The sequence below is a fragment of the Phaenicophaeus curvirostris genome, chromosome 29 (assembly GCF_032191515.1).
Source record: "Phaenicophaeus curvirostris isolate KB17595 chromosome 29, BPBGC_Pcur_1.0, whole genome shotgun sequence".
NCBI classification, from domain to species: Eukaryota; Metazoa; Chordata; class Aves; order Cuculiformes; family Cuculidae; genus Phaenicophaeus; species Phaenicophaeus curvirostris.
Window position 1 is genome coordinate 4113990 of NC_091420.1, and position 22491 is coordinate 4136480.

A 22491-nucleotide genomic window follows, 5' to 3' on the forward strand; every position below is an offset into this window, starting at 1 on the left:
CAGCCCAGAGAAGGAGCAGGCCTTACCTTATCATTGACCTCCACGCCTGCCCCAGGCCCTGAAGGAGCAGCTCGCCCCAGTAAAGCTCCATGCTGGCCCCCAGTAAAAGTTCCACAGCAGCATGGGGGGAACCGGTTTTTATTTCAAAAGACAGTAAGACGACTTTTCAATTTAGTATCAAAACACTCAACAGGGTTTCTTTTCTCCAGATTGGCCCCTAGAACTGCTACAACCAAGCACAAGTGACAGGCCACCAGTGTGGCATCTCCACGCTCCTCACAACATCGAGACAGCAGCAATGCGCAGCGAGAGGGCTTGTGCCTCACGAAAATACAAGGAGCAACCTGGCCAGGAGGGGAGGCCTCAGCTCCCTCCCGCAGGGAAGGCAAAAACACTTCTCCAAGGAAACAAGGTTGTTGAACTGAAGCTGTTAAGTGTAACCCAGCGATGAGTGATAAAGCTTGGTGCGTCAGCATTTAGTGAAGGCAAATTCAACCTCTGTGTAGCAACGGGTTAGAGGGGCCGCGGCTTCTCTAAGCCCACCAGCGAAAAAATTGGCCAACAGGGAAGGGTAGAAGGGAAACTACCCTGGGAAGGTTCAATTATTCAGATAACAGGCTTGGCTTTACCAAAAAGAAGTCTCCTTTCACCCAAGTTGCTTCTCCACGACGCAGAGTTAACCTTAAAGCTGAGAAACTGAACTGCTCTTTTGGCAAACAGCTCCTGGAAAGGAAGTTTTCCCAACGGGCTTCCATCCCTAGCCCAGCTACTCTGATTCAGTGGCCCACAGCCAGGAACCGTCACACCTTCCTTCCTTCCCTGCCCAAGTCGGGTGGCCCAGAGACGATTAAACAAAGTTAATACCAAATTCTAAAGCCAAGAGCTCTGAAGTGTAGCTCGGCAGCCTCAGTTATTTGGAATGTTTACAATGGTTGCTACAAAAAACAGGTAGTTACAAAATGTATACATCTCAAACGTGCTCCCCAAACATTATTGCATTGTTTGATTTCCCTTAATGATGCTGTTTGAAGCTCTGCCCAACCTGGTGGCCTTTAACCCTGAGGCGAAGGAGAAGGTTTGTGTTTGGTCAAGTTGGCAACAGGACGTAAACTCTGGATCCCCAAGGGTTAGAGGCCAGCGGCTCTGGGCTGGCCTGGCGTTGCGTGGCGGTGGCAGGGAGCCCTTACATCTCGTTCAGGTCTAGCAGGGTCTGGTCCAGCATCCGTTGCGTGCAGAGATGCTCCTCTTTGGTGGATTTCAGTTTATCTGGCAGGAAGCAAGAGGCAAAGAGTTACAAGTCAGCATCAAGACAACCCAGAATCCATCGCCAATGAAAGCTTACGCCAGCCCCTTCCCTGCGCACCGCCACAGCGAGTCTTTGGACCGGGGTGCCTGGCCAGGAGCAGCTGGAAGCGCTGGAGTTACCTCGCTCGTGTGTAGCCCTTGCCTCTCACGTTCCCAGTTGGGATGGACTTTTAGGCAGTGCTCTAGGCAGTGGTTTGCATGCAGGTGTCTCCAGCTTTCCCCAGGGCTTCAACACTCCGGACAGCAGAGCCCCGTGGCCCAGCAGCCACCCAAGAGCAACACGGAGGGAGCACACACTTGCAACTCACTTGGAATTACAGCTGGTCATGCCCCTCCCTTCCCCCAGCACAGGATAGGGATGCCAAGCTGGTCCCCAGGAGCAGGACTACCCAGCAGCAGGGAGCAGGGAACCGTGCCTCGAGGACAGCAGGGAGGCGGCATTTTCCAGTGAAGGGCAGGCAGGGAGCAGGAGTGAGAGTGCTGCAACTCTGCCCAGGACTACAGGCAGTTCTCACATGTTCCTTAATCCAGGAGGAGAGCTCAGAGCAGCGTCTAGGCCTAGGTAGGCTTTACTCCAAAGCTGAGCCCGCCCATATCACTGAGGACCTCCACGCGCCGGGGCACTGCACAGACAGGCTGCAGAAAGACGGCCTTTAGGTATAAGTGGTTCCCACCACCACTTCCCAGCCTCCCCTGGGTCAGAAACCGCACACGGACTGAGAACCAGTCTGCCTAGAGCACAGGAACTGCAGCCTTCCAAGATTCCCTGCAGGCAAAGACACAGCTTTGTGCTGTGGATCTTGGACTTTACTTTCAAGACGTCCATGACCCTCCCCAGTGTGTTCCGGGGCTCTGCAGCTCCACTGGGAACAACCGCCCCCCCCAGGCCTTCCAGGTTAGGACTCAACTATGCAGGAAAGCACTACAGGTGTGTAGCGTCTCACAGACCACGAGGTCCATCCTTTATTGTTAGAAGCCATCATTCCATGCAGCAGGAAATCCTACAGTCAGTCAGCTAAGAGTAAATTAAGCCGTAGCACTTGACAGGCATCTAGCAGCCATAAGCCTAATTCCAGCCCACCCCTCTCTCGGTGGGTGCAGCCATTCTGGTTCCATGGAGGAGCCAGGCCCGACACCCTGGGCGAGCGAACAGGGCTGCTCAGAAACCAGACGAATCTGAGGGTTATTTCACCAAGAACTGAGGTTACCCCCAAACTTAAATAAATTCGAGGATAAATTCAAGTGCCCCATTAAACAGCAGTCATTGCATCAAGTTTGCAAGTCTGCCAGTGTTAAGAACGATGGGATTTCACTGTGATGACAGCACTGGTGGTCGCAACAAGCTCGTTTAATGGCATTAGTGGCCCATTCTCAGTCACACAGATCATGCAGCGTTAACTTCAGCTCATTAGCGAGCAGGCGGTTTTTCTCAAGTTGGCTGTACAGGCGCTCTGCAGTGGCAACAGGATTAGGGGAAAGAAGAGGAAGAGAGAAAAAGAAAGAAAGGGCAGGTTAGTAGAGAATGAGCATGTCACACCAGCCGTCTCCGTCACACGTGCATCGGAATCAAGTCTGGGAGAAGAAAGCTTTGTCTCACTCCAGCTTGTGTTTCAGCTCAGGAAGATCGCAGAGGAAAGCAGAAATGGAAGTGCTGCCAAGGGCTTGCGGAGGCTAAGAAAGGAAGAGGAGCCCTCCAGAAGAGGCGCGCAGAGGCTGGGCTGTATCCAGGTAAGGAGAAAGAGAAACCTGGGATGCCTGTGGAGCACCGTGCAGGAGCAATCCTACCCCAGCTGAGCTGGGAGCACTTTCCACAGGGAACCACACGACACAGAAGCGGGACTGATGGGGGGGTTACCAGTGGGACAGGGACACCAGAAGAACTGAGACAGCATCTCCTGCCTGACCTGGAGGACACTGCTCCAAGGACATCGCTTTGTGCCATGCTAACAACTCGACTAGACAGGACTGACGGCAGGACCCGCTTCCATATGGGACAGAGGAAGCTCTGGAGTAGAGGCTCCCATTTCTGTTTGCCCCAGAAGAGCTAGAGGAGTGTGGCACAAACTGCCTGACAGCCCTTGCCTCCCTCACAGCCCTGTCCTCAGCCTCACAGGGCCACACGCGTCACCAGGGCTGGTGTCACGCACATGGGCCCATCAGCAGCTTCAGTATGTACTCGCCCAGGACAGGTCACCTCGCAGGGCTGGCCACTTTTGGCCAAAACCGACCACTGCAAAGCGCCAACTCAGAATCTGTCCCTGCCTGCCAACACGGGCAGGGTCCTCCTGACCCAACAGCTCCAATTCCTGAATTTGGAGGAATTCCAGACAATAACAAAACCCAATAGAATCATGGAATCATTAAAGTTTGAAAAGATCTCTCAGCTCATCCAGTCCAACCATCAGCCCAACCACACCATGATGACCAAACCATGTCCCTAAGTGCCACGGCCACATGGTTTTTGAACCCCTCCAGGGATGGGGACTCCACCCCTGTCCTGTGAAGCCTCCGGCAGTGCCCGAGAACCCTTTCAGTGAAGAAACTATTCCCCATATCCACTTTAAACCTCCCCTGGCACAACTTGAAGCCGTTTCCTCTCATCACATCACTTGTTCCCTGGGAGAAGAGCCCAACACCCAGCTGGCTCCAACCTCCTTTCCAGGACCTGCGCAGAGCGATGAGGTCTCCCCTCAGCCTCCTTTTTTCCAGACTAAGTGGCCCCAGACCCTTCCCCAGCTCCGGACGCGCTCCGTCCCCTCGAGGTCCTTCATGGAGTGACAGGCCGAGAACTAAACGCAGGATCCGAGGTGCAGCCTCACCAGCACTGAGTGCAGGGGGACGACCACTCCATGGCTGATCCAAGCCAGGATATTAGTGGCTTTCTTGGCCACTTGGGCCACTGTTGGTTCAAAGACCCATCCAACCTGGCCTTGAACCCCTCCAGGGATGGGGCAGCCACCCCTGCTCTGGGCAACCTGGGCCAGGGCCTCCCCACCCTCACAAGAAAACATTTCTCCCTAAGATCTCATCACAATCTCCCCTCTTGCAGCTGAAAACTGTTCCCCTCATCCTCTCCCTGCATTCCCTGATCAAGAGCCCTTCTCCAGCTTTCCTGGAGCTCCTTTCAGTACTGGAAGCTGCTCTAAGGTCTCCCCACAGCCGTTTCTTCTCCAGGCTGGACAACCCTAGCTTTCCCAGCCTATCCTTGTACAGGAGGTGCTCCAGCCCTCGGATCACTTCCATGGCCTCCTCTGGACTCACTCCAACAGCTTCATGTCCTTCCTGTTCTGAGGACTCCAGAACCGAATGCAGGGCTCCAGGTGAGCTCTCACAAGGGTGCATATGACCCTTCCAAGACCTCAGGAAGAGCTCCTCATCCTGGAATGCTTGCCCATGGCTGCTGCTCCAGTGCTTGTCCCACTCCCTTCTCCACCCAGCCTGCAGGGCAGCCTTAGTGGCCATCCTCGCAAGCCGGGCACCCCCAGGACCTCCTGATCAGCTCATTGGAATCTGCAGTTCCCTAGAGTCACCAGCCCAGCTCCCAGTAACCAGCCAGCACAAGCCCAGCAATCCAGTCAGACCAGAAGCCTCTCAAAACCTCCTAGGGCAGAAGTTGCATCACCCACCCACCCATCTACCACCCAGCATGAAGTTCCATCAGGAGGAGCAGGGAAAGAGACTGCCACAGCTCAGCCTTTAACATTGCTTGCAATGCCGCTGCACAACAGCAGTCACTGGCTCCACGCAGAGCGAGGTGGCAATAAACCTGCAGCCAACAGGACCTCCCCATCAGGAGAGAGGCCCTTCCAGAAGGGCGCGGTGACACGTCCCACCGCCTAAGAGCTTGCAACTCAATGTTGGGCTGGAAGCCTCCTTGCGACAGAAGCCCTGCCCATCCCATGGGATCCAGAACCCCTCCTTCAGCTGCAGGTTGGGTTCTTCAGGAGCTACAGGTTCTTGCTTTGTTCTTCCAGGGCACAGAGTTATCACCCCATACCCTAGAAGAATCAGCTCACCATTCGCCAGAGCTATCCAAGCTTTGAAATTCCTTATGGGAACGCTCCCTGCTTCCCACCCAGACCCAGGAAGAGGGGACGGCCCTGAGACAGAGTGAGAAGAGGCTGGGGTGGTTTGGTGTGTCCAGACTATCTATGCTGCTGGTGCCATCCGTGCGGAGAAGGGAGCAAGACAAACCTGTGGAAACCACGGGAGGTGTCCCATTTCGGCAAAACTCTGCTCCTGGAGGGCTCTCCGGGCACTGCGGCAGAGGAACCAATCCAGAAAGGAAAAAGTATTTGAGGAGCTGCCACGAGGCAGCGCACGCACTTACATGAGGCCAATCGGTGTTTATGATACCAGAGCACCTGGCAACAGAGCAGCGGTGACCACACCGAGCGTTTGCAGCCCTGCCACGTGCCACAGTGCTCAGTGTAAAGCTCCGTGCTGCGCTCCCAGGAGGATCCCAGCACCCTGACAGGGAGGGGAGGACTCCACAAAACAGGGATTCCCTGGCTGGGATGCCCACAGCCCTGCTGCAGTGCATTCCCATTCCTGAACCAGGGGACTGTGCATCCCGCCCCAGGCACAGGCAGCACCGCACGCCCAACCAGTCCTGTCTGACTGGAAACCAGACAGTGCTCACTGGTATTTATTAGCTTTCATACCCTGCCAGTGACCTAGCACCTATCAGGTGTGGTGAATTCCCACTGCAAGCAACAAATGCCAGTGAACGGTACCGAGGAGACAGGTGTGAGGAACATCTTCAGCCAGGCTGAAGCTGACACAGCTCGAGGACTTCCCACTATGACCCTCAGCCTCCCATCTGAGCCTACGGAGCACACTGCGTGCCGAGGAAGTGCCAGCAATTCACAGCTGTGAAGCAGGGAGACACAGGGGGAACAATCTGGTGCATTAAAGGAGTCTGTGTATTCCACCAAGGGTGAGGAGGGTTTGAAGGCAGCACCGCAACGGTTACTCTAAAGCAGTGAGTGGCTACTGCAAACCCGTTTCTGAAAGCACCAGCCGCTCCATTCAATCCATACAGGAGTTGTTTTCCTTCAAGGTGACATCATGCTCAAGCAAGAAGAATACAAAAGGAGCTTTATAGCTCTACACAAAATATGCAGATGAGAACCACGCACTCCCAGCTACCCCAGACATAGTAAGGGCAGCCCCTCCGAGCCTAGCAGTGTCTGGCACATCGGGTCTGACAAAGGAAGCTTTGTTTAGGAGCAAGTGCAGCAAAACTGGGAAGCTGCTGCTGCTGTGAAGCTTCAGCATCTTTTACAGCGCTCGTTCCAGGGATGCCCTGGGCACAGTAGCTGGAAAAAGGTACTGGAATTCAGAGTGAGATGACGAGAGCATGAACGCAGGGGTGCAGATGCAGAACAAGCCACCAAGCAGGGAGGCAAATCCAAGTGGAGTTTGGAATCGCAAAACTCATCTGTGTGAGACAGAAGGAGACACTAATTTTAAGAGAAGCTTAACTGTTTGTGCACAGCAAACTCTGCTCACGGAGCTGTCGGAGGCGAGCGTTACAGCTCCTCAGCAGCGCCTGGGCCTGGCCTCTCCTTGTTAGTGGTAAGGGCTGTGCAGAGCGGCTGTTAGAATCCACCGCAATCCCAAACAAAAAGCTGAGTAGCGAAGGCGCAGAAACACACGGTTAACAGCTACTTCCACAGATCAGTTCACGATCCAGCCTGTTGTTATAGCAGCTCCTAAGGAATCCACTCGAGCGCTATCCACAGCCTCTTCTAGGAGGAATCTTGAGGCCATGGCCCAGCAGCTCCAGCAGGCACCTACGCCACATGATCTTAGGAAGCCTTTCCCAGCGGGACTGGGAATTGCAGAGTTCAAGTGGCCTTTCAAGCCAGTCCAGAGTTACACATGCAGATCACAAGGACCTAGAGTTAGGGAACGGCATGCGGCAGGGAAGCCTCCACAAGGCAGAGATCTGTAGAAGTAACCTTGACATCACAGTGCCAGGGATTCTCCAACTACGGAAATCACAGCAAACCAAGCAAGCTTTGGCAGTCTAGCCTGCTGAAGCAAGAGGCGAACACCAGCCAGCTCATATTTACATGGAAGTCATGTCATTCAGGGCGTGGTCCAGCTCCTCACTAATTGCTTTGTACTTCAGTTTCTGGGCATAGAGCTCATCTAGAAGAGGTTTAGGAGGAGAACAAAAGGGAAACAATGAGGGAAGGCAGAGGAGTTCTTCCAACAGCCTGGGGGAGGTAAAGCACGATGGGATTCAGGAACAGAAGAAAATGAGATTAGATGTGGAGCCATCACGACCCTGTGTTGGTTCCAAATGCCCAAGGGCTGTCCGATCAGCAAGGGCCTTCCAGGATTACAGGCCAGCTCCGAGGAGAGCAGAGCCAGAAACTCAAACCACATCGGCTTGAGGGGGCGAGCTTCCCAGATGGGACAGCAAGAACCACTGGAAGGAGGAACGGCAGAAAAGGGCAACTCCATCTACCTGGGGAGATTACTGCATGAGGACAGAGCTGCTTCGCTCTCACCTTCTGCCTCAATACAAAAACCTGTTCGGGGAGCCGTCAGTCATGGAACAGCGCTGGGTGCTGGATGGAATTCCTGTTCTGTGGCACACAGCAAGGCAGGGTGAGGCCTCACCCACGTTCTCCATCAGATAATGGAGCAGTTGGGCAGCTCCCCCACCTTCAGGGGTGGAGGCAGCTCCTGCACGGAGCTGGCACAGCCTGCTCCCAGCTCCAGCTGCCGAGGCTGCAGTACAGCTGGGAATGTTGTTAATGGCTTCATGGGGTCCAGAGAACTTTGTCAGTTGTCATAAACTAGATCACTTCAGCAGCAAGGCTGGAGACCGGAGCCAACTCTCCATCAACACGCGTCAAGAGGATCACGCAGGGACTTGGAGGAGTCTCTGCCATTCCCATAAAAGGCCTGCCCTGGATGATGAGGTGGCTCAGATTCCTGCTTGGCCGTGGTTCTGGAACAGCTCAGCTGACACTATTGCTATTTCTAGATTAAGAACCTCCCCAGGGACTCCACACTGGAGGATGTGGCTTTGTATCTCCAAGGCTTGGCACTAAAGGACCACAAAGACACAGGCCATGAACAAGGAGAAGGCCTGGAGGAGTTCTGGTTTACCAGCAGCACTCCAGCCTCAGCAGAATCTGGCCACAGACCCAGATCTAAGGGAGCGAGTTGGAAACTTCTCCTTCCACGGCTTAGGGAAAGGTAGGATTCTGATGGCCCTAGGAGTGCTCCTGAAATACTGGGCACCCAGGAACAGGAGGAGGAGAGGAACCCAGCACTGGCTGACCACCAGGGATGGGGCTTCAGGCAATTTAATCCTGAACAAGGATGACCACTGGGAGCCTGAGTCCTCACAGGGCCTGTTTCAAAACTCACTGACCTCTGTGGTCGATGCTGCCTGCAGCAGACAGCCACATGCATGAGATTCTGCTCACAACAACGTGATTGTAACCGATTCCTGCTGAGATCAGGCAGTTTTCTCCTGTGCCACTCCTTAAACTGGGTGAAGCTGGAGCACAGGAATCCAGTTGCATTCCTGAGGACATCACAACCAAGACACAGCAGCTGCACTGGCTGTCATATCAGATATGGCAAGGTGCTTGGATCAAGAGCTTGAGACCTCCTCAGCATAGCCAGGGAACAGTTTGCCACCATGACCCTGGAGCCCAGAGGCACCAAGCCTCCCCATGAGGTCAAGCTCGGTCGTGCTCCAAGTACTGAGGAGCAGAGCCACGTCTCTGCTCCAGCCATCTGGGAGACAGCCTTCCTTGGCTCCCCACTCCTCACAGTGTATTCTTTGGCTTCCCTTCCCCAGAATGTACCTTCCAAATCATCAATGGTCTTCTCCAGCTTGGCCACAGACCGCTCGGCGAATTCAGCACGAGTCTCCGCCTGCCAGACAGAAGTGAGACAGTCAGGACAACTGCTCCAGGGTACAAAGGAGTACGGAAGCATCAGCCTGGTGACACAGAGTCTTTCACCCTCCCAGTATCTCCCCAGTCAACCTGAGGCCATCCCGACACGGCCACTCACCTCTTTGAGTTTATCAGTCAGAATCTTGATCTCCTCTTCGTATTTATCCTCTTTTTGGGAGTACTGTGGAAAAGGAGGGGAGTCAGCGATCAGCAGCCGCAGGGATCTCCCACTCCAGAGAGCCCACAGCTCCTGAGGGAGGCCAGCTCCTCACTGTGGCTCACATGCCCACAGAAACCTCCAACTGGGAGTCATTCACACTCCTGCCCTCATCCAACAGAACTGGGTCAGGCAGCAAATCCCACACCATGCATAGAACACAGACTCGCGTGCAGAAATATTCTCCTCCCAGCAGCATCAACCGTTTGGCTGATGGGAGTCTGCCCTGGGGCAGGGAATGGCAGCCAGAATTCCCACACCCCTGCTTCAACATCGCCCTCAGTCCTGCATGAAATCCGTTAGCTCTCCCGGGAGAGCAATCACAGCTCTCCCTGCTTGCTTAAGGCTGTAGTTGCATCACTTCCATCCCAGTGGGTGCTCCGCTGTCACACCCCCTCCTAGCAACACAGAAATGTTTCTGGCCCTTGGAGAAGCAGCCCTACCTTCTCAGCCTGAGCCTCAAGAGACTTGAGATTGTTGGTGACATTCTTCAGCTCTTCCTCCAGCTCGGAACATTTACTGCAAGGTTTCATAAACGAAGGGGAGAGAAAAAAGGAAAAGAAGAAATGGGAGGGAAAGACAGGAGAGAAAAAGAGTGAATCCATGGGCAGGGAGGACTGGGAAGTTCTTTAGAAGGCAATCTGGGATCAGGCTGAATGGGACCCTGCTTTGAGGCACTTGTGTTGAACACAAGTTCCCTTCCCGCCTCTGAGTTCGTGCTTTAAGTTTTCCGCCAGCACACGTGCAGGGCTGGGAGCTGAGCAGCTGAGAAGCGGACACAGATTTCTGCCAGACCCGGAGTCTTCAAGTAGAAACTACTCATTTTGTTTGCTGTAAGGAGGGAAGCTGTTCCAACAGACAGACCACCTCAGCTGGGAAGATGTATGGGCAGAGAGGACAGAACATTCCAGGAGAGAGAAAGGTGCAGTTAAGCAGAGGGAAGGAGCGCAGCAAGAAGACCATAAGAGTTCTGGCTTAACAGTTTGAGGAGGGAAGGGTTAGTACCTTTTCTTCAGCAACAGACAGACACTTCAAGTTCTGGTCCATCACTTGCATCTGATCCCGCAGCTTCCGGCAACGCCTGTTAGTGACGGTCACACGACGGCACAAGCCGGGTAGGGGCAAGGGTCAAAGGGAGCACCAAGAACAAAACACCACCAAAGGAAAGGGGCAGGGAAAAACACAAAGAAGTCATGGTCATGACATGCAAGTCTAGGTGGGAAGCAGAGAGCGGCTGCTGCCAACACACCAGCTTTGTTAGACAAGGCTCGGAGCACAGAAGGGCCCTGAGAAGCTCCTCCAGGACCAGCTCAAGCATCCAGACGCGTGAAAGGAGCCCAGACACGACAGTCTGCACGTCTGCTCCAAACAGAGGGAAGGCCAGCTCGGTGCTCAGCAGTGCATGGGTTGGTAGTGGTTGCTGAAAATACTGGATGAGGCCAGAGAGATGCTTCAGGTGCAGTTCTGCCCTCGGACAGCCTGCATGCCACTCCGGCTCCTGGCCCAGGAGGCCTCTGCTGCCTCAGGACAAGCGCTGTGCACTCCGGTGCCCCATAACAACGTGTAAGAATGCAGTGCCCACACATATAAAGTAGCACTGGTGATTCCCGAGCAGGAGGATTCCCTGGCCTCCCTAATTGGGAGTCCCTCCATGCAAAGGAGCGGAATGTCTCCACCCCAAAGCAAACTCTGTATCCTCAGTGCCCTTAATGCTGTTCCGAGCAGGAGAGTGCTTCCAGCTCGTTCATCGGAGGATCTCAGCCCACCTTGTGCTTCAGGCCTTGTGTAACAAGGTCGGGAATGCTGTGTTAGTTCCATGCAGAGGTGGATGCGCCAGTTAAAGCGAGCAGATTTTACTCACGACTCTGCAAGCTCAGCTCTCTCCTCAGTACGCTCCAGATCGCCTTCTATGATCACCAGTTTCCGAGCAACCTGAAAAGAAGAACTAGAATTAAGAGGAAGATGACGTAGGCTGTGAAGGGAATGTTTGCAGGAGCCGCTGGAGCTGACAGAGTTTCTTGGCTGCGGGGAACACTGATGGAGCTCTGCTGAGAGCCAGGCTCCCCCTGCCAGGTTTGCTGAGGAAAGCCTTGCCAGCAGGAGGAGGAGCCACCTCTCCTGACCAGGGTCAGCTCTGTTGCAGCATCCAAGGCTCTCACCTCCTCATACTTCCTGTCTGCCTCCTCAGCAATGTGCTTGGCTTCCTTGAGCTGGATCTCCTGCAGTTCCATCTTCTCCTCATCCTTCAGAGCTCTGTTTTCAATGACTTTCATGCCTCTGCCCAAAAGAAAGCACAGGGAGGGGAGACGCATAAAACAATTCTCTATGAGCCAGCAGTGTAACAAGTTTCAGAGCTTTAGGAGTGCTCTCCCAGCGCCACGCTGCTTCCTGAGGAGCCATGACACCTCCGAGTGAAGAGGGAAGGCAGAGACCACTGGGCCAGCGTGAATACCGCAGCCTCGATCCCTCAGAATTAACTGTTCCTTGGAGCATTCCTCCAGCACCTCACTGGGCTCACAGACCACAGGAAATGCGGTGCTGCCAAAAGGAACAAGCCAGGCTGTCTTAGGGACTCCACACAGCTGAGCCAAGCACATTCCAGGCTGGAACGCAGGAAGAACCAAGTCCATCTTTATGGCAGGACCTCAGCTGGGTCAGGCTACTCCCTTCAGTGGGTGAAGCCTCTCAGCCAGCTGGAAGCGGACCTCTCCCCTCCGGATCCCACCACCAGCTCAGGGGACGCCTGCCAGTGGGGAAAGGCAGCAGGAAGAGAGGCTTCCCCACCTTTATCAGTCAACGGTCTCCCAGAATCCACATATTCCTCCTCCCTTGGAGGCGAGGATACATGGTAGCACACAGCTCCTTAGCCTTGGGTTCTCAGATACTCCCTCAAGGCAAACGGCATTGTTTGAGCGGCTCCGCAGAAACAGGTACCAACTCCCACAGCCAGCCTTGATGCGGTAGCTACTTCCCACCCTCCAGGAAGCCCAAGAGGCTGATGGCACAGGGCCCTCAGCCAGGAATGCGTCCAAGATGTCTGAGGTAGCGAGAGCAGCCCTTGCTCACCTTTCGCTTTCATCTGCAGCCTTCTCCGCTTCCTCCAGCTTCTGCAGGGCTGTGGCGAGGCGCTCCTGGGCTCGGTCCAGCTCCTCCTCTACCAGCTGTATGCGGCGGTTCAGAGATGCCACCTCTGCCTCAGCCTGGAGGAGGAGGCAAGGGTGCTCAATCAGGCTCCACGGTCGGTGCTGAGCAGTCAAGCTCTGCCCACAGGCCAGCAGCACGGGGGAAACCAAAACAAAGCCAGGGCGCTCCATTCACTTCATTACAGAGTCCGCACGCGTGTTAAGCTTCGCAGTGTTTCACACACACGTGCTTGTCATCCTGCTGGCTTCTCCCTGTCGGCTTGAGCTGAAAGGACACTTGAAGCCATGAAAGCTAAGGGGATGACTTACACGAACGAATTATGCCTGCAGCTGCTGTCAGCCTTCCAGGCCATCAATCTCAGCGTATTTACCCACCACATAGCTCCTTGACAGCCACCATTTAGCACAGAGTCAGTTTACTCCTCTGATCTGGACATGAGCGTTGATGAAAACAAGCCCTCTCCTCAGCAGCGTGAGGAAGATTAACAGCTCCAGGTTCAGCGCTCGGCCAAGGCACTGGCAGCCCGGGCGTCTGTCCTGGGGCAGCAGTGGCGCTCAGTCAATTGCTGCAGCACCTGCAGCCCCAGAGAGCCAGCTGTGCCTTCAGCTTCCCAGCGATTTCTGTTATCATGGAATCATTAAGGTTGGAAAAGATCCCTAAACTCATCCGGTTCAAATGTCAGCCCAACCCCACCGTGCCAAACAAACCATGTTCCAAAGTGCCACGGCCACACGGTTTTTGACCCTCTCCAGGGATGGGGACTCCCCCACTGCCCTGCGCAGCCTCTGCCAGGGCTTCACCACTCTCCCAGTAAAGGCTTTTTTTCCAGCGTACAATCTAAACCTCCCCTGGTACAACTCGAGGCCGTTTCCTCTCGTCCGATCACTTGTTCATTGGGAGCAGAGCCCAACATCCACCTTACCACAACCTCCCCTCCAGGAACTGCAGAGAGCGATGAGGTCTCCCCATCGGGCTCCTTTTTTCCAGGCTAAAACAACCCCATGTCCCTCAGCCGCATCCACAACCCCGGGGCTCCAGTCCCTTCCCCAGCTCTGTTCCCTTCTCCGGAACGCTCCAGGTCTTTCGTGGAGCGACATGCCCAGAACTGAACCCAGGCTTTGAGGTGCATCTTCACCAGAGTAACTAGCATAACCCTGAGAAAGAGCAAAGGCCTCATCCGACTGGGACAAGCTGAGAACACTTCCCCAGTTACCTCCGCCTAACGACCCACACCAACAACCAGTGACAATCCTGAGATCCCACAGGCACCGTGCATTTGCCAGAGGCGCAACCACAGCAGAGACCAAGGCTTCAACGGAGCAACAAAGCTCAGGGGTCACCACCGCCTCAGCCACGCTGGTTACAGCGGCACCACTCACACCCCAGCCTGTGCCAGCCCCAACAGGAGCCTATAGGGAAGACAAGACACCGGGGACACTAGCACCAGACCTGAACCACCCCAGGGGAGCTCAGCACTCTACTCCCAGCAGGATTACTAAGCTGGAATAAAGATGGAAAAGGCTGCAGCCGTTTCAGGGTCACAGGGACCTACTACGGATGGGCACATATAGAACATCCCAGCGCCTCGTAACAAAGCAACCTGCAAGTACACACTGCTCCGGACCATTCCCAAGGAGGGAGGAGCGGAGCCATGAAAGGAGCCAGTGTTAGAGCAGGGCCTGACACAAATCTCTCTCAGTTCCTAGGAGAGGCTGTCCGAGCTCTTCCCAATGGCCAGCAGTGAGGCGCTCAGCACCTCCCTGCATGGTTTCACACCAGGTTGTGGGAGCAGAAGCCAAAGGGAAGCTGCCATGCCGGTACGCCCTGCTCTCCACTTGGGAAACGTGCACCGCTTTGGTGATCCGCGAGGGCAGCCGCCCCTGAGCCAGCCCCATGGGCACGTTCCTCCAGAGGAGGAGGAAGTGGTCTGCGCAAAGAGGAACAGAACAAGAAATTAAACAGAACTGGGAAGGAGCCACTTGGCACACACACACTGTTTGCCTGTTAGATGTGGTAAGCTGTCGATGCGGAGAGCTGTCTCCTTCTCCCTGGGGATGGAGCCTCCATTTCATAGAATCATGAAATGGTTTGGGTTGGAAGGGACCTCAAAGCCCACCCAGTCCCACCCCTTGCTACAGGCAGGGATATCTCCCACTGGATCAGGGGCTCCAAGCCCCATCCAACCTGGCCTTGAACCCCTCCAGGGATGGCGCAGCCACCCCTGCTCTGGGCAACCTGGGCCAGGGCCTCCCCACCCTCACAGGAAAACATTTCTCCCTAAGATCTCATCACAATCTCCCCTCTTGCAGCTGAAAACCATTCCCCTTCCTTGTGCTGTCCCTGCATTCCCTGATCCCCAGAGCTACTCCCCAGCTTTCCTGGAGCTACTTTCAGCACTGGAAGCTGCTCTAAAGTCTCCCTGCAGCCTTCTCTTCTCCAGGCTGAACAACCCCAACTCTCTCAGCCTGTCCTTGTATGGGAGGTTCTCCAGCCCCTGCACCATCTCCGTGGCCTCCTCTGGCCTCTCTCCAACAGCTCCATGTCCTTCCTGTGCTGAGGACTCCAGAACTGAACACGGGGCTCCACATGGGCCCTCAGCAGAGCTGAGCAGAGGGGCAGAAACCCCTCCCTCCCTGCTGGTCCCACTGCTCTGGGTGCAGCCCAGGATATTTCCTGACTCCAATCCGCAGTGCTCAGCCCCCGTTTCCTGCAAGGAGCCCCTAATCCACCCCAAACCATCCCTGCTCTTACAGAACAGCCTCGCTCCCTCCCGAGAAGGGCCCTTACGCCACCCTTTCTGCTCCTCCTCACAGGATACGGATGAAGGCACCAGGCTTCCCTGGAGTGCAGGGGTGACAGCACATTCCCATTACCCCGTGCTTCCTTCCGGAAAGCAGTCCAGAGTCAGGGAGCTACCAGGAGCCCTGCAAGCCAAAAGCAGAACTCGTCTCGGCCTTCGGGCCTCCACAGGCCACACAGATCCCACAGGGACATTCCCCAGGAGCCAAGGGCCGGTACCAGACATCGCTGCACGGGGAGCACTGCTTCTCTCCCTGCAGCAAGACTCCAGTGAGCTGGGAGAAACACACACGTTCCCATGACAACACCGCTATGGCAAGAGAATTCCTTAGGTGGCTGCGAGCGGAGAACCTGGCTGAGGTCTGGGAGCGGCCTGGCAGCGGGAGAAGCTGCTGCCATCGGCCCTGGGAGTGGGACCCAATCCACCCCACAGCCATGGGACCCGGGAGCCAGGATGGAAAAGCTTCCACTCCACGTTTCAAATGCAATTTGCAGAGAGCGGCGCTGGGATGCGAGCAGTCACCCTGTTCCACGTCCCCTGGCCCCTGCCCTGCTCCGTGCCCCTTCCCGGCCATCCCGGCCCATCCCTGGGCACATCCAGCCTCTCGAGTGAGGTCACTTCCAGACATCGAGGCCGCTTCACCTTCCTGCACCCCACGTGAGGCCATGGCTGGGGGTCCCCCTCCTCTCGGGTAGCCGAGGCACCGAGGGGGACCCCGGGCTGGGGGCACTCCCCGACGCAGGCACCAGGAGGGCGCTGGGTCCCCCCTGGGAGACCGAGGACCCCGACGGAAATCTCTGCGTCGCCTCCCCCGGCTCCCAGCGGATCACGGTCAGGGTCGTGGGGATCCCTGCGGGAGCCGCTGTTGGGTGCAGGGCATCAGCTCGGCGAGGAGCGACCCCCGGTACCGGCAGAGGGATCACCGCGAGCCGGGGCAGCGCAGGAACGGAGAGAACCGGGCAGAGACCCACCAGCCCCGTGACCCTCGGTACCGGCAGAGGCACAATAGATGTGAACCGGGGCCGTGCAAGAACGGGGAGAACCGGATGGAGACCCTACAGCCCCTGCTCCCCGGTACCGGCAGGGCGCGATCGCTGCGAGCCGGGACCCCGCAGCCCCGGGAGCTCGCAGCCCCAGCCCCGCCCATCGTGACTCCTCCCGACTCCCGGTACCGGCAGGGCGCGATCGCTGCGAGCCGGGGCCGCGCAGCAACGGGGACCTCGGGACCCCGGAGCCCCCGGTACCGAAAAGGTGCGATCGCTGCTAACAGGGACCCCGGAGGAACGGGAACCGCAGGACGCCACAGCCCCCGGGACCGGCTGGGCGCGGCAGCCGCGAGACAGGATCCCGCGGCCCCGCCCGCCGCGGTTCCTCCCGACTCCCGGTACCGGCCGGGCTCGGTCGCTGCGATCCGGGCCCCCGCGGCCCCCGTCCTCGTGGCTCCCCCGGTGCCGGTACCTGCTCGCGGTTGCGCCGCTCGGCCTCCACCTCGCGCTGCAGGCGATCCGCCCGCTCCTCGGCATCGTCCGCCTGCTGCTGCAGCACCTGGATCTTGCGCTTCACCGCCTCGATCGTGGTGGCCCCCGCCATCCTCCCGCTCCGGCCCGCGCCGACCCCGCCCTGAGACACCGGAAGCGCCGCGCCCGAAAGACCGGAAGTGACGTCACTTCCGCCCCTCGCCCCCGCTTCGGCGACGTCGGGGTGGACATGGCGGGTGCGACGGGTGGGGGGAGCGGAGGCAGTGAAATCATAGATTCGTAGACTAGTTTAGGTTGGAAGGGACGTCGACGATCATCCAGTTCCAACACCCCGCCACGGGCAGGGGCACCTCCCACTGGATCGGGGGCTCCAAGCCCCATCCAACCTGGCCTTGAACCCCTCCAGGGATGGGGGGGCCACCCCTGCTCTGGGCAGCCTGGGCCAGGGCCTCCCCACTCTCAGAGTGAAGAAATTCTTCCTTATATCAAGCCTAAACCTGCCCCTTTCCAGTTTATACCCATTCCTCCTCGTCCTATCACTCCAAGCCTTTGTGAACAGCCCCTCCCCAGTTTTCTTGTAGCCTCTTCAGGTATAGGAAGGTCCCTCTAAGGTCTCCTCGGAGCCTTCTCTTCTCCAGGCTGAACAACCCCAACTCTCTCAGCCTGTTCTTGTATGGGAGGTGCTCCAGCCCTCGCATCATCCTTGTAGCCTCCTCTGGACCCGTTCCAACAGCTCCATCTCCTTCTTCTGTTGAGGATTCCAGAACTGGACACAGTATTTCAGGTGAGGTCTCACAAGAAAGGAACGGAGGAGCAGAATCCCCTCCCTTGCCCTGCTGGCTGCGCTTCTTTTGAAATAGGTCCCATAGGGGTCACCGGGTCCTGCCCTGTGTGAGGACTTGGGGATATGCCCCCTTTGGGGACATCAGGTCCCATGGGGGGACCTAGGGATTTGACCTATGTGGGGACATTGGGAACTGCGCTTTGTGGGGACAACGGGATCTGCCCCGTGTTGGGGACACTGGGTCCTACGTGGGGACAGCAGATCCTGGGTGGGGACATCTGGCCCATGTGGGGACGCTGGGATCTGCCTCACGTGGGCACAGGGACACCGGGCCCCGCTCCATGGTGTGTGGGGACACTGGGATCTGCCCTGCGGGGTGATGGGCTCACCAGGTCCTGCCCCATGGGGCTCTGGGTATGCCAGGTCCTGCCCCACAGGGTGTGGGGACATCAGACCCTGTCCCATGGGAGAGTGGGTTCACCAAGCCCTATTCCATGGGGATGGGGTGAGGCCCCGGGGCCCCTGGATGCCATGGCAGATCCCACTCCTCTTCTTCCTCCCCAGGGATGGGGCTGAGTGCTGCTGCTGGCCTCCCACTTGGCTGGCGTGGGCCGAATCCCACCCAGAGCCAAATTCACCCTGTGCTAAATCCCACCCTGTGACAAATTCTACCCTGTGAAAATTCCACCCAGTGCCAAATCCACGCTGTGACAAATCCTACCCTGTGCCAAATCCCATCCTGTGCCCAATTCTGTCCTTGCGCACAATCTCACCTTTCCTCATTGTCCCCAGTGCTGGTCAGAGCCAAGCGTGCTGCCGGGATCATTGTTCTGCTGTGCCGCAAGCGTGATGGTGCTGCCCTCGCTCTGCACCAATCCTAGTCAGTAGCACTTGGGGCGTGCTGATAAACGGAACCGGGCTCCCAGCTGCCAGCCCTACCCTGCCACCTACAAACCCCGGCACCAGGGAGGGACAGGTCCTAGGAATGAGTTAGCTGGGACCAGGAGCGTTGGGATGCGGTTGACTGGACAGATGCACTCAGCACAAGCCTTGGATTTGAGCCACAAGCGAGGGGGCTGATCCTGAAGGCAGCTCTGTGCATCCAGTGCTGTGGGGTGCAAAAATTCTCCTCCTACTGCTCTGCTTCCCAGAGCTGGGGTGAAACCGGGAGAGCCCCAGGAGTTGGAAAAGGGGGACTCTGAAGGGACAGGGGAGGATGGAGGAGACAGGAAGTGAGTGGCGATGTGGTGGGACAGTAGGGAGAGTATGGGAACGGCAGCAGTTAGGGAAGGGAGTGCAGAGTGTGAAAGAAGGAAAGGGCTCACCAAGACTCTGTGATTTCCAACACATCCCAAGCTCCGATACCGCTGCCATGCTCAGCTGGGGACGGAGGCCATGAGTGGGGCTGCAGGGCTGTGAAACTAGGACTCAGGGAGGGGTTGGGAGGGATGCCGCCCTGGATCCGGCTCAGAGCCAGGATGTGCTGGCAAGAGCCCAGCTCTTCCTGAGGGCCCAGCATCTGAGGCAATGTGAGATGGGAAGGCTCCAGTGTCCAGACTGGACATCGGAACTGGGCCCATCGAGGGAGAGGAGCCAGGAGAAAGCAGAAGGGAATGCTGGCATCGCGGAGCCCGGACGCCGGCTGCGGGACCCGGGAGAGCGGCTGGATGGGAAACCCAGGACCACGTGCGTCGTTGTTTTCCAGGAAGCCAACAACAGCCAGGCTGCGCTGGCACTGTACCAACATCCTGCTGCCAGGGCTCTGTCCTCTGCTGGAGCTCGCCTCCTCCAGCAGCAATGAGGCCCCAGAGTGTCTCAGGGCCATGCATGAAACCCCTGGCCCACACTCCAAGGACTGCTCATGCTCTTATTCAGGGATCCCAGCTGCTCCGGCTCCATTCCTGGGCTGCCTGGGTTATCCTTGCCCAGGAAGAAGCTGGGAGCAGCCCCCACTGGTGCCCCTGTGTCCCCTGAGTGGCCACGTCTGTCCTTCCTGGGGTCCCTCTCTGCTCCTGGACACCCCGTGCCCTCAGCTGGGGATCCTGGCTGCTCCACCCCTGTTCCTGGGATGTCCTCGCCCAGGAAGGAGCTGGGACCAGCACCCACCAGCATCCCTCTGTCCCCTACAAGGATGCGTCCATCTGTCCCTCTCTGCTCCCAGACATGCCATGCCCTGATTTGGGGATCCTGCCTGCTTTGTCCCCATTCCCAGGCTGCCTGGGATGTCCTCACCCGGGCAAAAGCCAAGGACATATGTCCCTCTGTCCCCTCTGTGTCTGGGGGGAGGACACGTGTCCATCCTTCCCGGAGTCCGTCTCTGCTCCTGGACGTCCCAAGCCCTGAGCTGGGAGTCCCAGCTGCTCTGTACCTACACCCTGGCTGTGCAGGAAACAACTGGGACCAGCATCTCTGTCCTTTGTGTGGCCATGGCTGGACGTGTCTGTGTGTCCCGAGGTCCCTCTACTCTTGGGCACCTTTGCCAGGAGCCCAATGGGCCGCTTCCTCCATCCCAAGGCTGCGGGAAGGGCGGCATTCCCACTGGGAATGCTCTGAGGGGAGGGCATGCATCTGGCCTCCCCAACCCCGTACGTACATCGGCCGCTTTTTTCTCCGCCAGCTCCAGCTTCTCTTGCGCGTCCTTCAGTGCCTCTGAGTATTTGTCCAGCTCGTCCTCCGTCCCCTTCAGCTTCTTCTGCATCGCTGCCAGCTCATCCTCCAGCTGCAATGGCAGCAGCCGTCACCCCACAGCATCCCTCCTGCCCCATGGCGTACACCCTGCCCCACAGCATCCCTCCTGCCCCATCCCCAGCTCAGCTCTGCCCCACGATGTCTGTCCCTGCCCTGCACAACTCCAGCAGGCAGGGGCTGAGCCCTGGGTAGCCCTCGTGATGCCCCATAGAGCTGTGGAGCAGTGGCCTCTCCCATGTCCTTGTCTCCCTTCCCAGACTTGGTGTCTGGTTCAGCGTGGTCCAGTCTGGGTATCAGGACCCCCCGGGCTGGGGTCTCTGCACCCACCCTACCTGCTTGCTCCTCTCCTCCGCCTGCTTCTGCTCAGCCTCCGCTTGCTCTGCCCGGTCTAGGGCATTCTCCTTGTCCAGCTTCAGCATCTGCATCTTCTTTTTGATGGCCTCCATCCTTGGTGGGATGTGGATGCGGGCAGTGGGACAGGCAGGACGGGCAGGACAGGCAGGACGGGCAGAGCGGTCTTGCCACTCCACAGCCGCTGTCCCCTTTATCCCCCCTTCCACCGTGGGGGCTTCGCCTTTCTTGGCCCGTGCTGCCTCCCCACCTTCCCAAAAAGTCTCTTCTCAGGACCTATTGTCTGTGCCAGAGGGTCCGGTGGCTACATCCATATTTGGGCTCCTGGAGACAGCTGGGATGGTTATAAAAAGCAGTGGCCGGTACGCAAGCGAGGGGTCCTGCATTGTCCCTGCCACTCACACCTCCTCCTGGAATGGGACACCCGGGATGGGGTGGCAGGGACGTCATGCTCCCACCTGCCATTCCCACACTGGGCAGGCATCGAGCTGGGTCCATGTGGCTCCAGCAGTGATGCCGCCCCACTTTGCACCCCACTGGGGCTCGGAATGTTTCAGTGGCCCCTGGGCTGGCATCATCCCTGTGCCCGTGGGCAGCCAAGCTCAGCCAGGCGCTATTTTAGGAGCAGGGGCGTAGCAGCTGCTTTGAATGTGGATTGTCCAGCTCCACAGGGAGCAAAGCTGGATACCCAAGATGAGCCTCCCGGGAGCACGCTGAGCCCCAGTCCCAGCTCCGGCTGTGCTGGTGCTTGGTACCCAGGTTGGAGGTGCTGGCGGCAACTGTAGGAGCAAGCTCCCGGGAGCAGGGAGGAATTGGCGGGGGAAAGGAGTGGCTCTTCTGATGCAGCTGGGGATCAATGGTCTCCTGGGTCCCACCAGCTGGGTTTGGATGTCCCGCAGGGATTCCCAGCGCTCCCATCCCGGGGCAGGCTTTGGGATGTGGGAGTCAGCACCCAGGGAGCCAGGAGATGGGGACCCCGGTGGCAGCTCCCTACTCCCCAGGGATGGTGCACACACCGAGCCCCAAGAGGCTCCTTGCCCAGGGATCCATAAATAACCGTGGGACAAGTTTTGGGTGGGGATGCAGGGATCATCACCCAGGGTGACCGATCCTGATCCTGCTGGCACCTCCCAGGGATGATGCCCATGCAGAGCCCAGAGCAACTCTGTGCCCTGGAATCCATAAATAACCCTGCATCCCAGCGGAGCCAGTGGTGGGCATGGGGCCACGTGCCTTTGTCCTGTGCTCATCCAGGCGCGGGGACAGGTGCTGAGTACTGACCCCATCGCCATCCCAAACCTCCCTGGGATGGCAGCTCCTGGCTCCCCCTCTCCAGCCCTACAGAGATGGGAACACGGAGTGGGCAGACAGGGTTTGTCACAGGAGGAAGGGTTGTGGGAAGGGGCAGGAAGGACCCCCTGCCCTTGGGAAGGCGCGGGTAGGGTCTCACCAGGTCGGTGCTGAGCATCCCTGGCGCTGTAAGAATATGTTTGATATTTAGTTGGGTTTCCAATCAAACAACCGAATATCAAACATATCAGACAGAGGCAGGCGGCACATCCAGACCGGGCTTGGCTTCCTGCGAGAGAAGGAGAGGAGAGGCTGAGCGCAGTAGCCGGGAGAGCCCAGCACAGTTTGTCCCAGGGCACCGTGTAGGCAGGAGCCTGGCCTCGGTGGCCGGAGACGGTGTTGGGATGCTCAGGGACCCGGTGCCTGAGCAGGAAGCGTCCTGAAACAGGGATGAAGCAGGAGCAGGGCAGTGCGGGCATGGCCTCCTGGCACAGCACAGC

General features: G+C 57.5%; 1 protein-coding gene across 12 annotated transcripts; it reads right to left on the minus strand.

Moving 5' to 3' along the window:
- Positions 1-122: 122 nt before the first annotated feature.
- LOC138732140 (tropomyosin alpha-3 chain) lies at positions 123-20849 on the minus strand. Of its 12 annotated transcripts, XM_069878547.1 has the most exons (12): positions 20683-20811; positions 20256-20381; positions 12523-12656; positions 11616-11733; positions 11318-11388; positions 9900-9975; positions 9358-9420; positions 9147-9216; positions 7386-7464; positions 5500-5563; positions 1821-1941; positions 123-1266 (listed from the first exon to the last, which is right to left on the minus strand). In XM_069878547.1, the coding sequence occupies exons 1-11, from the start codon at positions 20794-20796 to the stop codon at positions 1864-1866; spliced, it is 993 nt and encodes a 330-aa protein (XP_069734648.1). In that variant the 5' UTR covers positions 20797-20811; the 3' UTR covers positions 123-1266; positions 1821-1863. The 12 variants fall into 12 exon arrangements, with proteins under 12 accessions (XP_069734648.1, XP_069734639.1, XP_069734638.1 ...); XM_069878538.1 differs by lacking the exons at positions 9900-9975; positions 20256-20381; positions 20683-20811 and adding exons at positions 10462-10537; positions 16859-17037; XM_069878537.1 differs by lacking the exons at positions 20256-20381; positions 20683-20811 and adding an exon at positions 16859-17035.
- Positions 20850-22491: the final 1642 nt, after the last annotated feature.

Coding starts and splice junctions, on each gene's coding strand:
- LOC138732140 (XM_069878547.1), bottom strand. CDS start 20,796: ATGGAGGCCATCAAAAAGAAGATGCAGATGCTGAAGCTGGACAAGGAG. Junction 11,389..11,615: donor CAGACAGGAAGTATGAGGAG/GTGAGAGCCTTG, acceptor TCTTCTTTTCAG/GTTGCTCGGAAACTGGTGAT. Junction 5,564..7,385: donor CTGAATGACATGACTTCCAT/GTAAATATGAGC, acceptor CCTCTGCCGCAG/TGCCCGGAGAGCCCTCCAGG.